The sequence below is a fragment of the Prionailurus viverrinus genome, chromosome B2 (assembly GCF_022837055.1).
Source record: "Prionailurus viverrinus isolate Anna chromosome B2, UM_Priviv_1.0, whole genome shotgun sequence".
NCBI classification, from domain to species: domain Eukaryota; kingdom Metazoa; phylum Chordata; class Mammalia; order Carnivora; family Felidae; genus Prionailurus; species Prionailurus viverrinus.
The window spans coordinates 67,955,030-67,975,286 of NC_062565.1; the positions used below are offsets into that span (position 1 = coordinate 67,955,030).

Here is a 20,257-nt window from a genome sequence, read left to right on the forward strand (position 1 = left end):
ATGAAACAATGAGGCTAGAATAGCAGGTTGGTAGCAGATTGTGAAGGATCTTACATATAATATTAAGTAACTTGGACTTCAATCTATCCACTCTTAAAATCTTTAAAATTTTTGAAAGCCACCTGGTTTTAAAATCATGTATTTTGATCTAGCTCAGGGATCAATAAATGATAGACTGCAGGACAAATCCAGCCCACCACCTGTTTTTACAAATAAAATTTTACTAGAACACAGCTACACTACACCCATTCATTGTAAGTACTATCTATGGCTACTTTCATTCTACAGTGGCGGAAGGGGGGTAGCTGTATCAAGAGACTGTAAGACCCACAAAACGCAAAATATTTACTGTCTGGCCCTTTACAGAAAAAAATTCATCAATTCCTAGTGTAGTCTAAAAGCTTTGCTTGAAGCCTGTAAGAAAAGAATCAGTCTCCACTTCTTTTGCCCTCATTAAAGACAGGGTGTATCTAAATTTTTAAAAAAACTATAAACTATAAATCAACCCCCATTTTCTGGGTCTCTGAACACACCCAATTCATAATTCCAATCAACAAATTCAGAAAGGGCTAAGAACCTGGTGTGTCTCACAGAACACCATCTTCTCTGGATTTGAGTCCTAATCCCACATGGATTGCAGAATATTGCACACTTAACCAGAATCTTTCAATAGATTCACTATTTCTTAAGATCTCAAACATCAGGGACCAACAATAAAACCAGTAAAGATAACCTAGAGCAGCTATATGGTCACAGGACTATTCTGGTTACAATATAGTCTTAAATTGCATTCTAAGAGATTCACTGTTTCTTTTTTTTCTTAATTTTTTTTTTCAATGTTTATTTTTTTCTGAGAGACAGAGAGAGACAGAGCGTGAGCAAGGGAGGTGCAGAGAGAGGGAGGCACAGAATCCAAAGCAGGCTCCAGGCTCCGAGCTGTCAGCACAGAGCCTGACGCGGGGCTCAAACCCACCGTGACATCATGACCTGAGCCAAAGTCCGATGCTCAACCGACTGAGCCACCCAGGCACCCTGAGATTCACTGTTTCTAAGAAATCCTCAATAGCTCTGGAACTCTGAAGATTTGCTGTATTAGCAACAATTACATAAAATACTTGGGCACCACCCACCACTATGAAAAGTTGAACAACAGTCAGGAAACTAAGATCCTCTAGCCCAAATAAGGCTGGGCATCAGAAGGGAAGCTTGTTAAAAAGATATTTTAGAGCTCCACCCCTGCAGAGACTGGTTTACTACACTTAGGAGAAGTCTGGAATCTGTATTTTCAAAAAGGTTCTCAGACAATTTTTCGGTAACCCATCCTTTGAACTTTACTACTCAGGCTTACCACAAGTTAAAAAAACAGACAGCATACATGTTCAATTCTAAAACATAACCTCAGAAACTAAAAGTAGTTTATTTATACATTCTTACCGAGTATAACAGTAATGAACAAACTCAAAAAAGAACCAATTATATACCCAGAATACTAGACTCATCAAAATTCCATTACAGATTAATAAAGCAAAAATCCAATGACACTACTAGAAAGAAGCAGGTAGAAAGAAATTGTAAGAAATCATTAATCTGTGCAAATTCCAGGTGAAAAAAAATTTTAACTAAAAACCCTCACTAAACAAGTATAAATGACAAGTAACACTTTAATTTCATCCTGACATTATTAAATTTAACATTTGTAACTGAATAATTATTACACATTCTTATTTACATCTATCACATTTTCATATTTCATCATTTTACTTACAAGCAAAGCACTAGCATCTCCATTTAGCTGACTGTCATCTCGAGATTTCACATAACGACGATGGTTTTGATAGAAATTAGACAGTCCATAATACATAAACACATTACCCTAGAGAAAGAGAAGGGAAACAATTTTCATATGAATCTATTAAGTATAAACTTGTTTCATGCATACTTAAAGGCTATGTCATTTGGACTATATTAGTTGAGAATTTGTGGTAACTTAAAATAAGCACTAGAGTGAACCCTACCAATCCTTAACAATCTAAAGCAGTACAAATTGTAAACAAAGTTAAAGAAGGTATGGTACAAAAATCGAAGAGTAAACTTTGAAAATATCCTTAAAGACTTCAAAGAAGTATTATCTGCATTAAAAAAAATACCTCAGGGAACCTATTAGCCTATTCTCTACTTTCAGCTTCAAATTTTTTACAATTCAGATTGGTTTTCACCCAGAGTCAACTTTTCATTTTTTTCTGACAAAATTTTTTTAATGTTCATTTATTTTTGAGAGAGAGACACACACACACAGAGCACAAGACGGGGAGAGGCAGAGATGGAGGGAGACACAGAATCCGAAGCAGGCTCCAGGCTCTGCACTGTCAGCACAGAGCCCATCGCAGGGCTCGAACCCACGAACCATGAGATCATGACCTGAGCCAAAGTGGGACACTCAACTGACTGAGTCACCCAGGCGCCCCCCAGAGTCAATTTTTCAAAGGGACAATGGTCAACTTTTATTTATTACCCAAGTAAATTCTGAACCTGAATTGAGACATAATATATTTCTCAACAAGATACTACACATAATATAAGTAATTAATAAATTAACAATTAGTAAAGTATCTAAGATAATGAGTCAATGTGTAACAATAAAAAAATACTTTAATATAGCTGGAGGAGCCAATTGGAATAACTTGTGAAAGAAGGGTAATCTATATACACTACAATTGTTGAGAAGGTACCACAAAACCATCTTGAATGACTTAGGGTTATATATAGGAGGTAGCAGAAACAGTAAGCTATTTTCTCATTTCTGGTTGCCACCTCCATAGTCTATAATCAAAAGTAACTCAATTAAAAAAAATTCATAACATTTCAAGTATGCTTTATTTGATTTGCTATTTTCACATACACAATTATTTATTTAAAATTTGATTTTCAAATGTCAGATTATGCAAACTTTCCCACTCTGTATAGAGAAAATGTTTATATACATAAAAACTTTTTTTTTTTTTTTGGTTATCAAAAATATCACAGAAACAAAGAATATGCTTAAAAATATCTCAACTAAGAAACAGTATAGTAAATTCAACTTATAAACTGAAAAAGAAATCCTTTCAATGAATACTAAGACAAAATAACTTTGAAAAGGCCATTAATCCAATTCAAAGTTTGGTCTTGTGAAGGGACACAGAGCCCACAAAAGAATGCACTTTTCAGAAAGAGAAGCTCTGAAATAAGTGTTTTTGGATGGGGACAGAAACTACTGAAACTACTAATCATTACAAGTCTGTTTTATCTCCTTAATTCTGTCTGTTTTGACAAAAGCAGAACTTGATGCACCTATCTTTACAGTTTTCTTCATCATAGTGAAAAAGAATAGAATTTTTATGATGTTTTAAATTTATATGGGGGCGCCTGGGTGGCTCAGTTGGTTAAGCATCTGACTTCGGCTCTGGTCATGATCTCACAGTTCGTGGGTTCGAGCCCCACGTCAGGCTCTGTGCAGACACGCTCAATGTCTGGAGCCAGCTTCCGATTCTGTGTCTTCCTCTCTCTCTCTGCCCCTCCCCTGCTCACACTCTCTGTCTCTCTCAAAAATAAAACAAAACATTAAAAAGAAATTAAATTCATATGTTATTTCTGCTGAAACATAGTAAAATAATTAAATTACTGTCTTCTCCCAAATTTATTTTCATGTTTTTTAAGATAGTGTTATTGGGGCGCCTGGGTGGCGCAGTCGGTTAAGCGTCCGACTTCAGCCAGGTCACGATCTCGCGGTCTGGGAGTTCGAGCCCCGCGTCAGGCTCTGGGCTGATGGCTCAGAGCCTGGAGCCTGTTTCCGATTCTGTGTCTCCCTCTCTCTCTGCCCCTCCCCCGTTCATGCTCTGTCTCTCTCTGTCCCAAAAATAAATAAACGTTGAAAAAAAAAAAAAAATTAAAAAAAAAAAAAAAAAAAGATAGTGTTATTATCCTTTATCTCAGTGCAAGAGCATCTACAACCACTAGATGGCAACCATCTACCAGAGACTATAAAAGTCACCGAGGCCTTTAAAAATATTTTAAGTGTGAAAAAATCTAAAAAGTTGACATGTATTAAAGTAGTTTGGCTCCCTGAAGAATAAAACAATAATTTTTTAAGCTCAATTTTTAGGTAAAGGAAAGCCCAAACTGGTCGTATAATGCCTATTCTAAATCTTCATGTCTTTTATAGCATCTGCTCAATTTCCAATGACAGATAAGTATGAAAACAAAATACACACTGACAACTACACACACACACACACACACACACACACACAGTTCTAATTGCTTATCAAGACATAAAAGATCAATAAAGTTTCACTAAGAGTTTACATTTATGGTAATTCATATCGGATAGAAAATAATACAATTAAATGATGAATGAATTAGTAAATGTTCTAAAGTAAAACTTGCTTTAGAATTAAAAGTAGGTTAAACTATTTGATATAAACATGATAAAGCCTTGATTTGTATAGTAATAAAATTTTCCAGTGAAAAGATAAAATATTTTAAATTTAGTTTATAAAGTACTAACTTGACTACTTAAATAAATACATATATTTAATTACCAGAGAGCATAATGCAATAGCCAAACAAAACAATCTTGCTCAAAAGTGTATGTACTTCAAAAAATTAAAGTGATTACAAAAAAATGAAATAACTAGTAAAAAATTTTTAATGAAGTATTTTTTAAAGCAGGCTTTTCTAACACATTGGGAATACTGACCTCAAATGACTGTTCCAGTGTGAAGTTAATGGTACAAATACAAGGTGTCACATTCGGAGACAAACATTTATTGCAGGGACTGGAAGGGTCTGTTCCGGTATAATCAATCTGTAAGAGAAAAATGTAAGTAAGCACTCCCTTGAAGAAAGTGGATACACTCTGAAATAAATTGCTATTCAAAGGAAAAATGAGTCCAATGAAACAACTTATAGTACAGAAAAAAGTTGTTTTTAAGGTATCTGTTTATATTGACAAAGTAAGGTAATAAAAACTGGAAAGGGTCCTATATTATTCTACTGGCTCATCTTTCCTAAATTCGTCTCTCCTTTTTACCAAGAGAAATATAGTTCTACATAAAATCAGATATAAAATTCTTTAAAAAATGTTTTTTAATGTTTATTTATTTTTGAGAGAGAGAGAGAAAGAGAATGAGTGGAGGAAAGGCAGAGAGAGAGGGAGACACAGAATCTGAAACAGGCTCCAGATGTGGGGTTCAAACTCACAAGAGGAGAGATCATGACCTGAGCCAAAGTCGGACGCTCAACCGACCAAGCTATCCAGGCGTCCCAGATATAAAATTCTAACTACATGATGTATAAAGATTTACACTGCTATATAAAGTCTAAACAATTAAAATACCAAACTGATACAGAGATCAGTAAACCAATCATTGCTCTCAAATCTTCCCATCTTCAATACTTTTCAGTCACCTCAGCTTTCCATGGTACATTTTCAAAAAAAACAAAAACAAACTTGGTGTTGTAAAATAAAGAATTTGTGTTGTCTGCATCCTGGTTTTCTGGCAGGGAGCTTCTAAAACCCTTGGAATTTCCTGAATGACAGGAGTATACTTGTTTTCGATAAGCCTCTTGATTGACACACTAGAGTTTGTGCTAAACAGATGGCTCAAGATGGGGGCTGGTCACCAGAAAGACTGTATGTGGTTAGGGACTTTGGCCCAGCCCGACCTCTGGGAAGAGGGAGAAGGATAGCAATTTAGTTCAATCATGTGGGCTAATGTTTAATCAATCATGCCTGGTCATGAAATGTCAATAAAAACTCTGGAAATGGAAGCACAGGGGAGCTTCCTGGTTGGTTAACCCATTGATGTGCCAAGAGAGTGTGATGTGTGCCAAGAGAGTGTGATTCCATAGAAAGGCAAAAGATTCTTCTTTCAGGATCGTCCCAGACCTCAACCAATGTGTCTTCATTTAGCTAGCCCTAATTTATGTTGTTTACAGTAAGACTGCAATCCTAAGTATAGCACTTTTCTCAAATTGAGTCATTCAGACAAATTATTGAATCTGAGAAGGGTCATAAGAACCCCAGATTTATAGTCAAGTGCAGATGGCCTGGAGACCTCTAAACTTGCAACTGACATCAGAAGGACAGTTGTGTGTGTGTGTGTGTGTGTGTGTGTGTGTGTGTGTGTGTGTGTGTTGGGAGGGGAGGTCTTAGGAAACCCCCGGATTTGTGCTAGTTAACCAGAAGTGTGGGTAGCCTGGGGACCTGACTTGCAGCTGGTGTCTAAAGTGGTGGCGGTTTTGTTGAGAACCATGCCCTTACACCTGTGGAGTCTGATGCTAGCTCACAATGGTTAGTGTCAGAGTTGAATCCTCTGTACTCTACCTATACACCCCTCCCTCCCCTAACCACTGGCAACCACTGATCTTTTTACTGTCTTTGCAGTTTTGCCTTTTCCAGAATGTCGTACAGTTGTAATCACACAGTATGTAACCTTTTCGGATTGGCCCCTTTCACTTAATATGCATTTAAGGTTACTCCATGTCTTTTCATGGCTCAACAGCACATTTCTTCTTAGTTTTGAACATTATTCAATTTTCTGGATGCACCACAGATTATTTATCCATTCACCAACTAAAGGACACCCCAAGTTTAGGCAATTATGAGTAAATCTACTATAAACATCCTTGTGCAGGTTTTGTGTAAACCTATGTTTTCAGCCAATTTGAGTAAGTAACAGAGTAGGGATGCTGGATTCTAAGGTAAGAGCACACTCCATTTTGTAAGACTGCCAAACTATCTGTATTATTTTGCATTCCCACCAGCTGTGAATGAGTTCCTGTTGCTCCACATTCTTGCCAGCATGTGCTGCTGTCAATTTTTTGGATTTTCACCATTCTAATAGGTGTACAGTGGTATCTCGTTTTAATTTACAATTCCCTAATGATGTTATCTTTCATATACTACTTGCCATCTGTACATTAGGGACAAAATATATCCTCCCATAATTCACATGTTGAGGCACTAATTTTAAATGTGATTATATTTGGAGGTGGGACCACTGGAAGATAATCAGGTTTAGATGATGTCATGAAAGTAGGGCCCCCATGATGGGATTAGTGTCCTTATAAGCAGAGACCAGAGCTCTCTTTCTCTCTCTGTCCTGTAAGAACAAATTGAAAAGGCAGCATCTGCAAAGTCAGGAAGAGGGTCCTTACCAGGAACTGAATCTACCAGTACCTTGATCTTAGACTCCCCAGACTCCAAAACCATAAGAAATAAATGTCTGTTGGTTAAGCCACCTGGTCTGTGTTTTTTGGGGTTTTGGTTTATTTTTATTTGTTTGTTTGTTTTTGCAGCAGTCCAAGCTAAAACAGAGTTTGGTACTGAAAGGTGGGGTGCTGCTATAACGAATACTTACAAAGAAAGAAGTGGCTTCGGACCTGTATAAAGGGTAGAGGCTGCAAGAAACTGGAGATCGATGCTAAGAATATAGACATTAAGAGTAATTCTGCTGAGACCTCAGAAAGAAATCTGAAGAGTCAGAAAGAAAGCTACCATCCTCTAAGAGAATGCATAAATAATCATGAACAGAACACTGGTCAAAATAATAGATGGTAAAAGCCATTCTGATGAGGTCTCAGACAGGAACAAGGAACATGTTACTTGGCAATGGAAAAAAAAAAGTGATCCTTATTATGACGTGGCAGAGAACTTGGCTAAACTGTGTTCTAGTGTTTTGTGGAAGGATATTTTGTGAGAGATGAAACTGGATATTTAGTTAGAAGATTTCTAAGCAAAGTGTTGAAGGAGTGGCCTGGTTCCACCTGACTGCGTATAGTTAAATGCAAGAAGGGAGAAATGAATAGAAGCTGAAATAATGTTAAGCAAAAAGGGACCAAAACTTAAAAGATTTGGGAGATTCTCAACGCTATCCATGTTGCAAAAAATGAGAAATGTTGTACTGAAGAGAATACTATGGGTGTGGCTGAACAACCACTAGGTAAAGCTGTTAGTGTGGGTGTGAACCATGGATGTAAGCAGCCACGCCAGCAGAAATGATACCAGTTTGAACCAAAGAGGAAAGAGTCGGGACAAAATGAAGAGGGCTGTGGGACTTCTTAGATCCTACCGGACTGATCGATAGAACCAATTCGCTGCAAACATGTGCTATTATTCTTCAAAACAAGGGAAGAACTACCCCAAAGATGACTCAGAGACCATCAGGACTTCATCCTCAGTTCAAAGATGAAAAAGGGTTCAACAGGCCAGATGGCAGCAGCCAAGAAAGAGCCTTGCAGCAAGACTGACAGCCTGGTGGATCCTGAAGGCAGAGCATCAAACCAGAGGATTACACTTGAGCCTTAAAATCTAATGGTATTTGCCTTGCTAGGTTTTGAAGATGTGCTTAGAACTTGTAACCCCTTTTTTCCTCTCATTTTCTCCCCTTTCATATAAGAATGTCTATGCCCTATCAGTTCCTCTACTATATTTTGGAAGCACAAACTTCTCATCTGGTTAAATAGGTTCACAGTTGGAGAGAAATTTTGCGTCAGAATGAATGAAACTGAAGTGTCACCCATATCTGACTGAACTGATATTTAGATGAGACGGTAGAGTTGATGCTGGAATGAGCTGAGACTTTGGGGGACTGTTGGGATGGAATCAAAGTATATTTTGCATACAAGAAAAACATGAACTTGAGGAGCACAAGGGTGGAATGTATGAACTGAATTTATCCCTTCCAAAATTTGTACTGTGAAGTCCTAACCTCCAATTATGATGGCATTTGGAGGTGAGCCTTTGGGAGGTAATTATGTTTAGATGAGGGTTATTAGGGTGGGGTCCCTATGACAGGATTAGTGTCTTTAATAAAAAGAAGAGAGACTAGAACTCTCTCTCTGCTCTTGTAAGGACATAGCAAGAAAGTGACATTCTGCCAGCCAGAATGAGGGTTCTCACCAGAAAATGAACCTACCAGCACCATGATCTAGGACTTCCCTGCTTCAAGGACTGTGAGAAATAATTATCTGTTGTTTCAGCCACCTAGTCTGTGGTATCTTGTCATAAGAGCCCAAGTTAAGATATTGTATACTTTCCTGGCTGAGATATCTCTTCAGGTCTTTGCTCATTTTTTAATTGGGTTTTCCATTTTCTTATTGCTAAATATTAAGAGTTCCTTGCATATTTTGGATAATAGTCCTTTATCAAATATATCTTTAAAAAAATGTTTTCCTAGTCTGTGGCTCGTGTTCTCACTGTTTTGATAAATAAGAATTTAATTTACCTTAGTAAAGTACAAAAATAGCCGTTTAATTTTTATTTCTGAAACTGAACATTTAAACTTTATATATGGATGTTCATTTTTTCTTTATAATTGGAAAAAAGGTTAAAATCAATATATAGAAAATAGAGCCAGCATCTAACTGCAACATCTGACTGCTTTTCAAAAAACACAAAACTGCTTCATCTTGGTTTTGTCAAATTCTGATATTGAAATGTTCTCCATCAAGCTTATTTGTTTACTAACGAAACTTTGTTTAGAGAAAATTTTTTTTTAATTAAAAAAAAATTTTTTTAACGTTTATTTATTTTTGAGACAGAGAGAGACAGAGCATGAACGGGGAAGGGGCAGACAGAGAGGGAGACACAGAATCAGAAGCAGGCTCCAGGCTCTGAGCCATCAGCCCAGAGCCCGACACAGGGCTCGAACCCACGGACAGCGAGATCGTGACCTGAGCTGAAGTCAGACGCTTAACCGACTGAGCCACCCAGGCGCCCCAAGAAAATTTTTATTCACTGCAAATATCTAGGAAAAGTTAGGCACATAACTAAAACAAGCTAAAAACACAGGTCTCCTAAATGAAAAGAGGCAAAGCATATGTAATTTAGCACTAGACCTATTGGGCCACAACCTTTCATTCAGTGCCTCTACATGCACAATATTCCATTGAAAGCCAAGTTTTATGATACTGAAAAGATGAGACCATTTAGAAGACAGAACTATATTTTATTTTATTTTTTTAATGTTTATTTCTGAGACAGAGAAAGAGAGACAAAGCATGAGTGGGGGAGGGACAGAGAGAGAGGGAAACACAGAATCAGAAGCAGGCTCCAGGCTCTGAGCTGTCAGCACAGAGCCCGACGCAGGGCTTGAACTCACAAACCGTGAGATCATGACTTGATCCGAAGTCGGTCACTCAACCGACTGAGCCACCCAGGTGCCCCAAGACAGAACTATATTTTAAAATCTGTATTAAACTTCATTAATTTTTTTTCAAATTTTTATTTTAAAAAATCTCCACACACTTTCTCTCTTTTTTAAGACTAATTTAAGGATTTAAAAAAAAAAAGTTGCCAGCTGGGCCTACTACCATTTTGTATGCCTTTGAACAAAATCCTCTCATATCACTCTTTCAAATTAGTTTCTAGGACAAAGTAGGAAAGAAGGATCATTAGCTGTGACTAACCAAGGGTATACATTATTTATTTATTTGAACAAACATAATATGATAGAATGTTAAATCTAATCAATTATACTACAGTATATTAAAACTGAACATTTTATTGGAACCAAGAATAATTGCTGAATATTAAGTTATACTTCAACAAAATAAAGGGATAGCCAAAACATTTACATTACAATCTTTTGATTACAGTTTTCAAAATTGCAAAAAATTTCAAAAAAAATTGCATGTCTTCTGAGTTCAGGAAATCTGGAAGGAATTTTTAATTTTTTTTTAATATTTATTTATTTTTGAGAGAGTGCATGCAAGCAGGGGAGGGGCAGAAAGAGAGGGAGACAGAGAATCCGAAGCAGCCTCTAAGCTCTGCACTGACAGATCAGATCATGACCTGAGCCAAAGTTGGATGCTTAACAGACTGAGCCACCCAGATGCCCCTGAAAGGAATTTTTTAAAAATCACTATCATTAACATATTAAGTCTTACTACACGCAAGGCATAACATATGGTACAAAGTAGATACAAAAGCAATCGTATCTTATACTTCAATACATTTTACACATTCCTTTCTATTATATACATACTGTATATCATCTGATCCTCACCAAAATTCTGTATTGTTATCTCCCTTGTATGCAAAGAGAACACATTGAGAAACCTGCCCAAAGTCATACAAATAGCAATAGCTGGTGGTAGACTAGAACCGAAGATTTCTGACTCCAAACCCAATGTTCCTCCCACTAAATTTTTTCTGAAGACTCATCAGTCCTCTTTGCCTCTAGAAGACTACTTTATCAAAGGTATCACGTGAATACAAAGAAAACTACTATAAATGCTAAGTGCCAACTGAATGGTAAAGAGGACAGTGAGTACTAGGTGAACCAAAACTTTCTTAGTGAGAAGAAAAAAGAGGGGCACCTGGGTGGCTCAGTCAGTTAAGCATCCAACTTTGGCTCAGGTCATGATCTCACAGTTCATGGGTTCGAGCCCTACCTTGGGCTCTGTGCTGACAGCGCAGAGCCTGGAGTCTGCTTCGGATTCTGTGTCTCCCTCTCTCTCTGTCCCTTCCCTGCTGGCACTCCCTCTCTCTCTCTCAAAAACAAATAAACATTTATAAAAAAAGTGAGAAGGAAAAAGAATTTGAACTGAGCCATTAAAAAAAAAAGTAAAAAGAAAAAAAAACATTTGTACAAGTGAAAGAGGGGGAATAGAGAAGCAAGAAAATAGAGAGCACAGACACTATAAACACTTAATACACACTGTCTGTTAAAAACTATAATAGTCCTTGGGGTGCCTGGGTGGCGCAGTCGGTTAAGCGTCCGACTTCAGCCAGGTCACGATCTCGCGGTCCGTGAGTTCGAGCCCCACGTCGGGCTCTGGGCTGATGGCTCGGAGCCTGGAGCCTGTTTCCGATTCTGTGTCTCCCTCTCTCTCTGCCCCTCCCCCGTTCATGCTCTGTCTCTCTCTGTCCCAAAAGTAAATAAACGTTGAAAAAAAAAAAAAAAAACTACAATAGTCCTGGCAAAGTCTGTTTTTATTCTCCTTATTTTAACCTAGGAAACTGTTATTTAGGAAAGTTCAATAATTTTCACAAGATTACCCTGTTAGGAATGATGAGCAAGAATTTGAACCCAGCTCTGCTTGTCTCCAAAATCTATGTTCTTTTCACCGTAGTAGGAAAGTAGGTGGGTCTGCACTGTGTGAGTGAGAGAAGTAACCGGGGTACAATAAGGCAGCTGGGTATCCTTAGAGCACTGAATAATATATTTTCAAGTATTTAAAATGTTTTATTAATAGGTAATATATCACTATAGACAAATTCCTGTCAAAAATGCTCACCAGATAAAGGGAGTAAAGGAAAGAAATAAACATCCATATTTAAATTATTTACAGCCTCTTAAAAGCAGTTACATGATTTTTTTTTAGTTCAGTCACTCCATTTTAATCTTTTCTGAAGATTACTTTTTAAAAAATCAAAAGCTTAATTCTAAACTTACAGCTACAAAACAATTTAGTCCTTTATATCTTAATCAAACTGTATGGATCATATGAAATCTGTTATATGTTTCTATAAATTAGAGAACCTAAGTAGGAACCACAGACAAGGATTTTACTACTAATTCAATCAGTAAGTTTCAATCTCACACTTGGAAATGATACATTGATGAAGTAGGTAATAAATAATGTAAATTATGTGTGAAGAAAGGGCAACAATATCAAAACTAGCTTATTAATTCCCAAATGTCTTCTCCATGCCAATACATTCTTAACCTTTTACAGAAAAATTGAGATTCAGAGGTTAAACAGCTGTTATGTAACTATATTAGTTTCCTAGGGCTGCTGTAACAAACAGCCATAAACTGGGTGTCTTAGAACAAGAGAAATTTACTCTCTCACAATTCTGGAGGCTAGAAGTCTGAATTCAAGGTATCAGCAGGGCAATGCTCCCTCTGGGACTCTAGGTAGATTCCTTCCTTGCCTCCTTCTAGCTTCTGGTGGTGACCATCAATTCTTGGTGTTCTTGGACTTGCAGCTGCATCACTCCACCTCTGCCTCAGTTGCTGTGTGATTCTCCCTATGTCTGTGTCTTCACATCACCTTCCCTCTATGCACATCTGTCTGTTCGCATAAGGTCACCAGTCATATTGCATAGGAGCCCACTGAAATGACCTCATGTAACTTGATTACATCTTACTCTATTTCCAAATAAAGTCACATTCACGGGTTCTAGGAGTAGGATTTCAACATATGTTTTGGGGGGGACAAGATTCAATCCACAACAGTGATAGGTTCATATCTGTCCAGCTCCAAAGTTGCTGTTCTTTCCATTACTCTGCACTGCTGCTGCTTATAATCCTGAACAGCATGCACCACAGGACAATTTACAAATATGGAAGTCAATTAAAAAAAAAATTAAAATATTTATTTATTTTTGAGAGACAGCGCATGAGCGAGGGAGGAGCAGAGGGAGAGGGAGACATGGAATCCCAAGCAGGCTCCAGGCTCAGAGCTGTCAGCACAGAGCCTGATGTGGGGCTCAAACTCACCAGTCATGAGATCATGACCTGCGCCGAAGTCACACACTTAACCGACTGAGCCACCCAGGTGCCCCGGAAATCAATTTTAAAGTCACTCATTGTATTTTCAAATAAAATTGGTATCAATTGTGAATACACCACTGTTTTAAACAGTGCTACCAAATCTTCATACTTTGCAACTAAAATATAGGTTAAAAACAACTTTGCTATGATAAGTAGATATTGTAGGGGCCAAGGGCAGGCAGCCCCAAGATGGGTCACTTTGGCATGAACATTATTTTAAGTTAAAAGCAATCAAAACCCAGCAGATTGAGGAAATGCCCTTCACCTCCCCCTCAAATGCTTACTTGTACCAGGAAGAGAGCCTTAACAGAGATTCCTCTTTACCTAAGAAACTTACCTACACAACAGGGCAACCTTTGCTTTCCCAACACCTCCTTTCACCTTCCTGCTAATGGTTTTTTTCTCCTTTGTATCCTCAGACCCCTATTCCTCTCCTTCGCTCATATATAAACATCATGTTGCTTGACTGCTGGGATTTCGATGACTGTATGCATTCCCTGTAGTATATTATCAAATTTTATTTTCTCTTGTTAATCTGTCTCATGTCAATTTGATTCTTAGTCCAACTAGAAGGACCCTGAAGGGTAGCAGAAATTCTTCCTCCCTGACAATATAATCCCAGGACCATCTTAACTTTTAGAGTTTGAAATAGAATTTTATAATACAAAGTTTTTATATATGGCATTTAATCCATTTCTACCAACAAAAAAAATTACTTTCAACAAAGTTTTAGTCTATACCTTAAAAGTCTTACTAAGGTATCAAGTTACAAAAATTGCCTAGGAAAAACTAATGAAAAGGGCATTGCTAATTATGCTCCAACCTATATAATAGGGTAGATTAAAGGAACAGACAAACTAATATGAATAAAGCAGACCTTTCTATTTTGAGGAAATACATGATCACCTCTATATAAAATACTGTTTTTGTATAGTCATACAACTGATGTCCAAACATTAGTGGCTTTTACCTATGTCTCAAGCGCTATTTTCTGACAATAACCTCATGCTACCTTGTATCATGCGGCATCCATTATACTCCCCTCTCTAAATTGTCACTGGTCTTATCTCTACCCCCAGTCCCATTTTATTTTCATAGATGTTGAGTTCACTTGGTTGTGTTTCTTCCTTCCTACTTGGAACTCTTAACCATCTCTATTCAAATTTATGGTGATCTTTTGAAAATTAACTCATACATATATGAGTTTTTAATCCTTTTTGGTTGTGCTTCCCTAAAAATTTGACTTAAAAAAAAATCAATACTGATGATTCATTGAATCCCTTAATCTTACACCCAACTGTTTTCGTTTGATGTCTGTAAACGGTACTGAAAAAGGACTTCAACTACCTCCATTTTGACCTCAGTCTGTACTTTCTAATTGATTAAGTTCTTTCCAGCTTATCTCTTAACTCAAGCAAAAGACCCTCTGGGAAAGCATCCCCGAGATGGGAACTGAAACGACCCCCCTTTAAGCAATAAGGAGTGCCCTGAGCAAGCAAGAGTCTGTAAGACTGACTCCAAGACAATGACTGCCCAGACCTTTACTGCCCACCGGCATGTACCCACTGACCTTTGTCCCACATTTTCCTTATAAAATTTTTTTTAATGTTTGTTTATTTTTGAGAGAGAGAGAAAAACAGAGAGAGAGTGGGGAGGAGCAGGGGTGGGGGGGCGGGGGGAGGACATGGAGTCCGAAGCAGGCTCCAGGCTGATAGCACAGAGCCTGATGAGGGGCTTGAACTGAGAAACCCCAAGATCATGACCTGAGCTGAAGTCAGACGTTTAACTGACTGAGCCACCCAGGTGCCCCCACCTTTATTTTCCTTACATAAACCTAGAAGTATTTTCAGCACTTTCGGAAACTAGTCCACTATCTCCCCAGTGTTGATCACACTAAAATAAATTGCTCTCTTATTTCACCACCACTCATTTTTCTGTCTTTGGATTTTGTCAGCAGCCACTGGCTGAACCTGATCTATTTGGGACCCCTGGAGCCAGGTGCTCTTGCACTCCTGTGCCCTGGCTAAAGCATCACCATTGTCCCAGGCATCTAAACTCAAAATCTCAACTTTGGCATTAGCTCCCAAGTTCTGCAAATTCTTCCTTAACAATATATTTAGCATCCATGAATTTGAGTCTCATTACTTCCACTACAGATCAAACTTGAGACCTCATGCTAATTTTTTTAAAGGAAGGGGAAAAAATTACATTATAGCTTCTAAAAAATTAAGTAAAAATAAGTCACAAAATTTTTTTCAAAACTAAATATAATCAGGGGTACTTGGGTGGCTCAGTTGAGAGTCCAACTCTTGATTTCAGCTCAAGCCATGATCTCATGAACCATGAGATCAACCCCACCATAGGACTCTGCACTGACACTGTGGAGGCTGCTTGGGATTAGCTCTCTTTCCCTGTCTCTCTGACCCTCCTGCCACCCCTCCCCCTCAAAATAAATAAATAAACTTAAAAAGAAAAAAAAAACTAAATATAATCGTATATAATGTGAGACCTGAGAGCTGAGAACAACAGCCAACTTAGTGTATTGATGAACAATGTTATTAGATGCTCTAATGTCATACAATTATCCTTAAATAAATTTCAATTAATTTTAGAAATCAAACTACAAATCCATGTAACTGGTAGTTGGTCTTTGGCTTCCAAATTTTCAGAACTAATATGTATACAACAGCAATTACTTTTAAAATAAACCCCCCCAAAAAAATCTGTGTTGGTGTGCAGAGCAGTGAGTGTATTTTATGCCATTTTTAAAATCACGCACCCCCCTCCCTCGCTGCAACATTTGCCAATCAACTTGTTTGCTAAATTTTCGGCACTATCTAGATACTGTTCAACAGGCAAATGTGTTTTGCCTTTAGATATAGATGGATGTAGAGAGCAAAATGGAGTTTCTTATGACAAGCAGGAGCCTGTGTCAAGCAATGATGCAAGTAGTTAAAGGTACTGCAGCTAGGAGATATCGCCAGGACCAGCATCAGCTGACACCCCAGAACTGATAACAAGCAGAACCAGAGGAGATATGCAGGGGCCCAAAACTGATTAAATTCCTTTAAAAGGGAGAGGATTTTTGCAGCAAAATGTCACTCTTTAGACTTGACCTCTATGTCTGACCACTTAAAAAAGGCAACTGCCACCGAAGGCTCTGCCTGATTATCTCCGAACAGAACTGAGATCCTTCACTGCTTGAACATAATAAGCAGCAAGTGCCCAGAGCTGACCTGGACCAGATGAGGTCTTATCTCAACTGCGCATCCACAGACTGACTTTTTAACTTCCTATACCCTTCTGTTATCTTATTTGTTGTATGGTTTATCTTATGTTCTGCTCTGTGTGCTGTGTAAGAAGTCAGGTTTAATCACATGGTGAAATGACACTGAGTTTGGAATCCTGAACCTGCTTTATAATTGTGATTAACTCTGTTATATTATTGAATAAAGCTGAGATTGTGGAAAGAGACAACTCATGTGTGTGCCGTCATAGGGTGCTCTTGACAATGGATATCATATCATACAAATTTCATCTTCTACTCTATAACATTTTCCCTGGCTAATTTCAAGAATTCCTTCAGACCCACAGTACCATTCAGATGATCAATAAACTGTTTTAAAATTTCTTGATTGTACTTATTCAGTTTAATTAATTTGTTCATTAAAACGTCTTACCCCCTATTAGATGCCAAGCATTGTGCCACAGGATGGAAAAACATAATGGAAAAATACACTATTCATACTACAAAAAAATTTAGACTAGTGAAATAGAAAGTCATGTTAATAATTACAGGATATAATTTGATAATGTTATGTCAGGCCATAAGCTGGTACTTATGGAACCTGAGAAACATATATATCAGGTGGGAAAAGGGAGGAACCAGGCACACTTTCCACAGTGTTGACAAAAATGAAATTTGAAACAAATGGCAGAATAAGAAAAGGAAGGACATTTCAGGTAGACCTGGCAGCATGCCACATTCCAGAAACTACAGTAGTCTGCTATGGCTAGAGCAAAGGGTAGGGGAGTGGTAGGAGGTGAGGTTAGAGAATAGAGAAGTATTAATGTAGCATAAAGAAAATTACATTCGTTAAGGGGTCTGAACATTAGCCTGAATACTAGAGGGGGCCATAGGAGAAACTTTAAGCAAGAAAATAAAATATTAACTAGTCTTTTAAAAAGTTCACCCTGCTAAAGAAAATACCAGACTAGGGCGCCTGGGTGGTTTAGTTTGCTGAGCCTCTGACTCTTGATTTCAGCTAAGGTCAGAATCTCACAGTTCATGTGATCAAGCCCTGTGTCGGGCTCTGCGCTGACAGTGAGAAGCCTGTTTGGGATTCTCTTTCTCCCTTTCTCTCTCTGTCCTCGTCCCACTCCCCCTCAAAATAAAGTAAACATTTTTTTAAAACAAGGAAAAGAAAATATCAGACTAGAAGCAAAGAAAACAGAATGTCACCGCAACAATCCAGGTGGGAAATGTTGAGAACACAAACCAAGAAAAGGGCATTGGAAATGAGGAAAAGACAGATTCAAGATACATAAAGTAGAATCTAGAATCTACAGAACTTTAGTACCTAGAGATGGGATGATGACAAGTAAGTTTAGTTTGACTTCCAGGATTTCTGGTCTGGAAAAACCCGGTAGATGGTGACGGCATTCACTGTAAGGCAGGTGCACCATGCTTTTTATGTTGCTAATACAAAGGTCAGCTCTCAACACCCTTCATATGAACTAGCAGCAGCAGCACTGGGCATTGCTGTTCACCTACTCTTCCTCAAAACTGGTTTCCAGGACACCACACTTACCTTGTTTTTCTCCTACTTCACTGGCTGCTCCTTTCCAATCCCCTTAGCTGTTCGTCCCCATCGCCCCAACCTCTATATACACTGGAGTGATTCAGGGCTGTCTAGATGCTCTCACTTTTCTTTGACCTATAACCACTCTCTTGACTTCATTTTATCTTGTCTTTACATATCATCTGTGTTAATTAACCTTCAAAATATGTAACCAAAGTATTAACCTTCCCCCTAGACTCTTATATTCAATTGCCTGCTCATTATTTCCAACTTGGATGTCTAAAAGGCATCTCATCCTAGCAAGTCAAAAATGGAACCCTTTTTTTTCAGCCTCTCACACTCACACCCTTAGTACTACACCAAAACTTCCTCTATAGTCTTCCGCCATCTCAATAAACTACAACTCCATTCTTCCAAAGTAGGTCAAAATATCTTAAAGTTATCTTTGATTCTATCATTTCTCTCACCACCACCCCCACAAGTCTACTACCTGAGAAAATTCTATTAACTCTGTTTTCATAATATATCCTAAATCTAACTGCTTTTCACTGCAACCATTCTACTGTGGCCACCAGCATCTCCTGCTTGAATTATTGCAATAGACCCTTATCTCCTTAACTTGGAGTTAAAAGGCCATCAAAACCCAGCAGATTCAGAAAAAGGTCTTTACTTCCCCCACAACTGCCTAAAAATAATTTAGATAGAGGACCTGCTCCAGGAAGAGAGCTATCATCATAGATAACTACGTTATACTATGAACTACATATGGTAGACAGGGAGGAACCTACCAAGGCCTGTTTGATCAAAGTCTTCTATGCCCTATTGTTTCTGAATGGCCCAGCAAACATTTGTTTACCAAACAATTATGTCCCTGTGAACTACATTTCTTCCCTTTAAAGTTCCAAGCTTCTATCCCTTCTCCTTAGTTTATTATGACACATATATCTCATTTTGCCTGTTTTTGGAATTTCCATATCTGTATGGATTCCCCACATGTACACTGTTAAATTGGATCATCTCATGTCAGTTTGATTCTTAGTCCAGCTAGAAGGACTTTGAAGAAGACAGGACACTCTTGCTTCCCCCCAAACCCACTTCTACTCTTATCCCCACAGGTAATATTCTCCATATCATGGCCAGAATGACTCTTTTAACCATAAGTAAGATCATGTCACCCATCTGTGTGAAACTTTTCAATAGCTTCCCAAATCCTTATCCTTACCCATATGATGTGCACCCCATTACTATACCACTCAAACCCTATCTTCTACTATTCTTTCCCACTTCTCACTCTACTCCAGCCACATTGGCCTCTCTGCTGTTCCTCAAACATCCTATTAAACACACTCTTCAAGACTTTTGCTCTTACTATTTCTTCTGCCTGGAACATCCTTCCCTCAGTTATCAATATGGCTCATTCCCTGACTTCTTTCAGATCTTTATTCAAATACCACTTTACTGAGGCCTTCCCAGACTATCCTATTTAAAATTGTCAATCATTCTTCAACCCTTCCTATTCCCTTTCCTTCCTTTATTTTTCTTCATAGCATTTTACATCCAACTATCCAATATACTTCAGATACGATAAATTAAGGAGCAAATTAATGAAAGATAAGAATGGACATTATCAACAAGTGTGGACCCTTCTTTTCAAACAGACTGTGGAGAAAAAAAAGAATATGGACCAGCAACTACAGGAATGAAAACAAAGGGTAAGAGTGCTAGGATATGAATTCTAGCTACGTGATTAAGCAAACGACTTAATCTCAGAGTTAACATCCCCTTCTTAAAAAAAAAAAAAAAAAAGTAATAATAACATTACCATGTATCACTATATCAAATGACACATGGATGTAAAATTTTTAGCAGGGTAAACACTCAAAGTTAAGTCATTAATATTTTTATTAC

The 20,257-nt window shown here is 37.9% G+C and overlaps 1 protein-coding gene across 1 annotated transcript in view; it reads right to left on the bottom strand.

Annotated features, from left to right (window-relative positions):
• Positions 1-20,257, bottom strand: part of TMEM30A (transmembrane protein 30A) — a 39,038-nt gene that overhangs the window by 10,665 nt on the left and 8,116 nt on the right. The window contains exons 2-3 of the mRNA XM_047859024.1: positions 4,739-4,846; positions 1,766-1,873 (exon numbers count right to left, since the gene is read on the bottom strand). Coding sequence (XP_047714980.1) covers positions 1,766-1,873; positions 4,739-4,846 — 216 coding nt within the window. The remainder of the gene's footprint in view (positions 1-1,765; positions 1,874-4,738; positions 4,847-20,257) is intronic.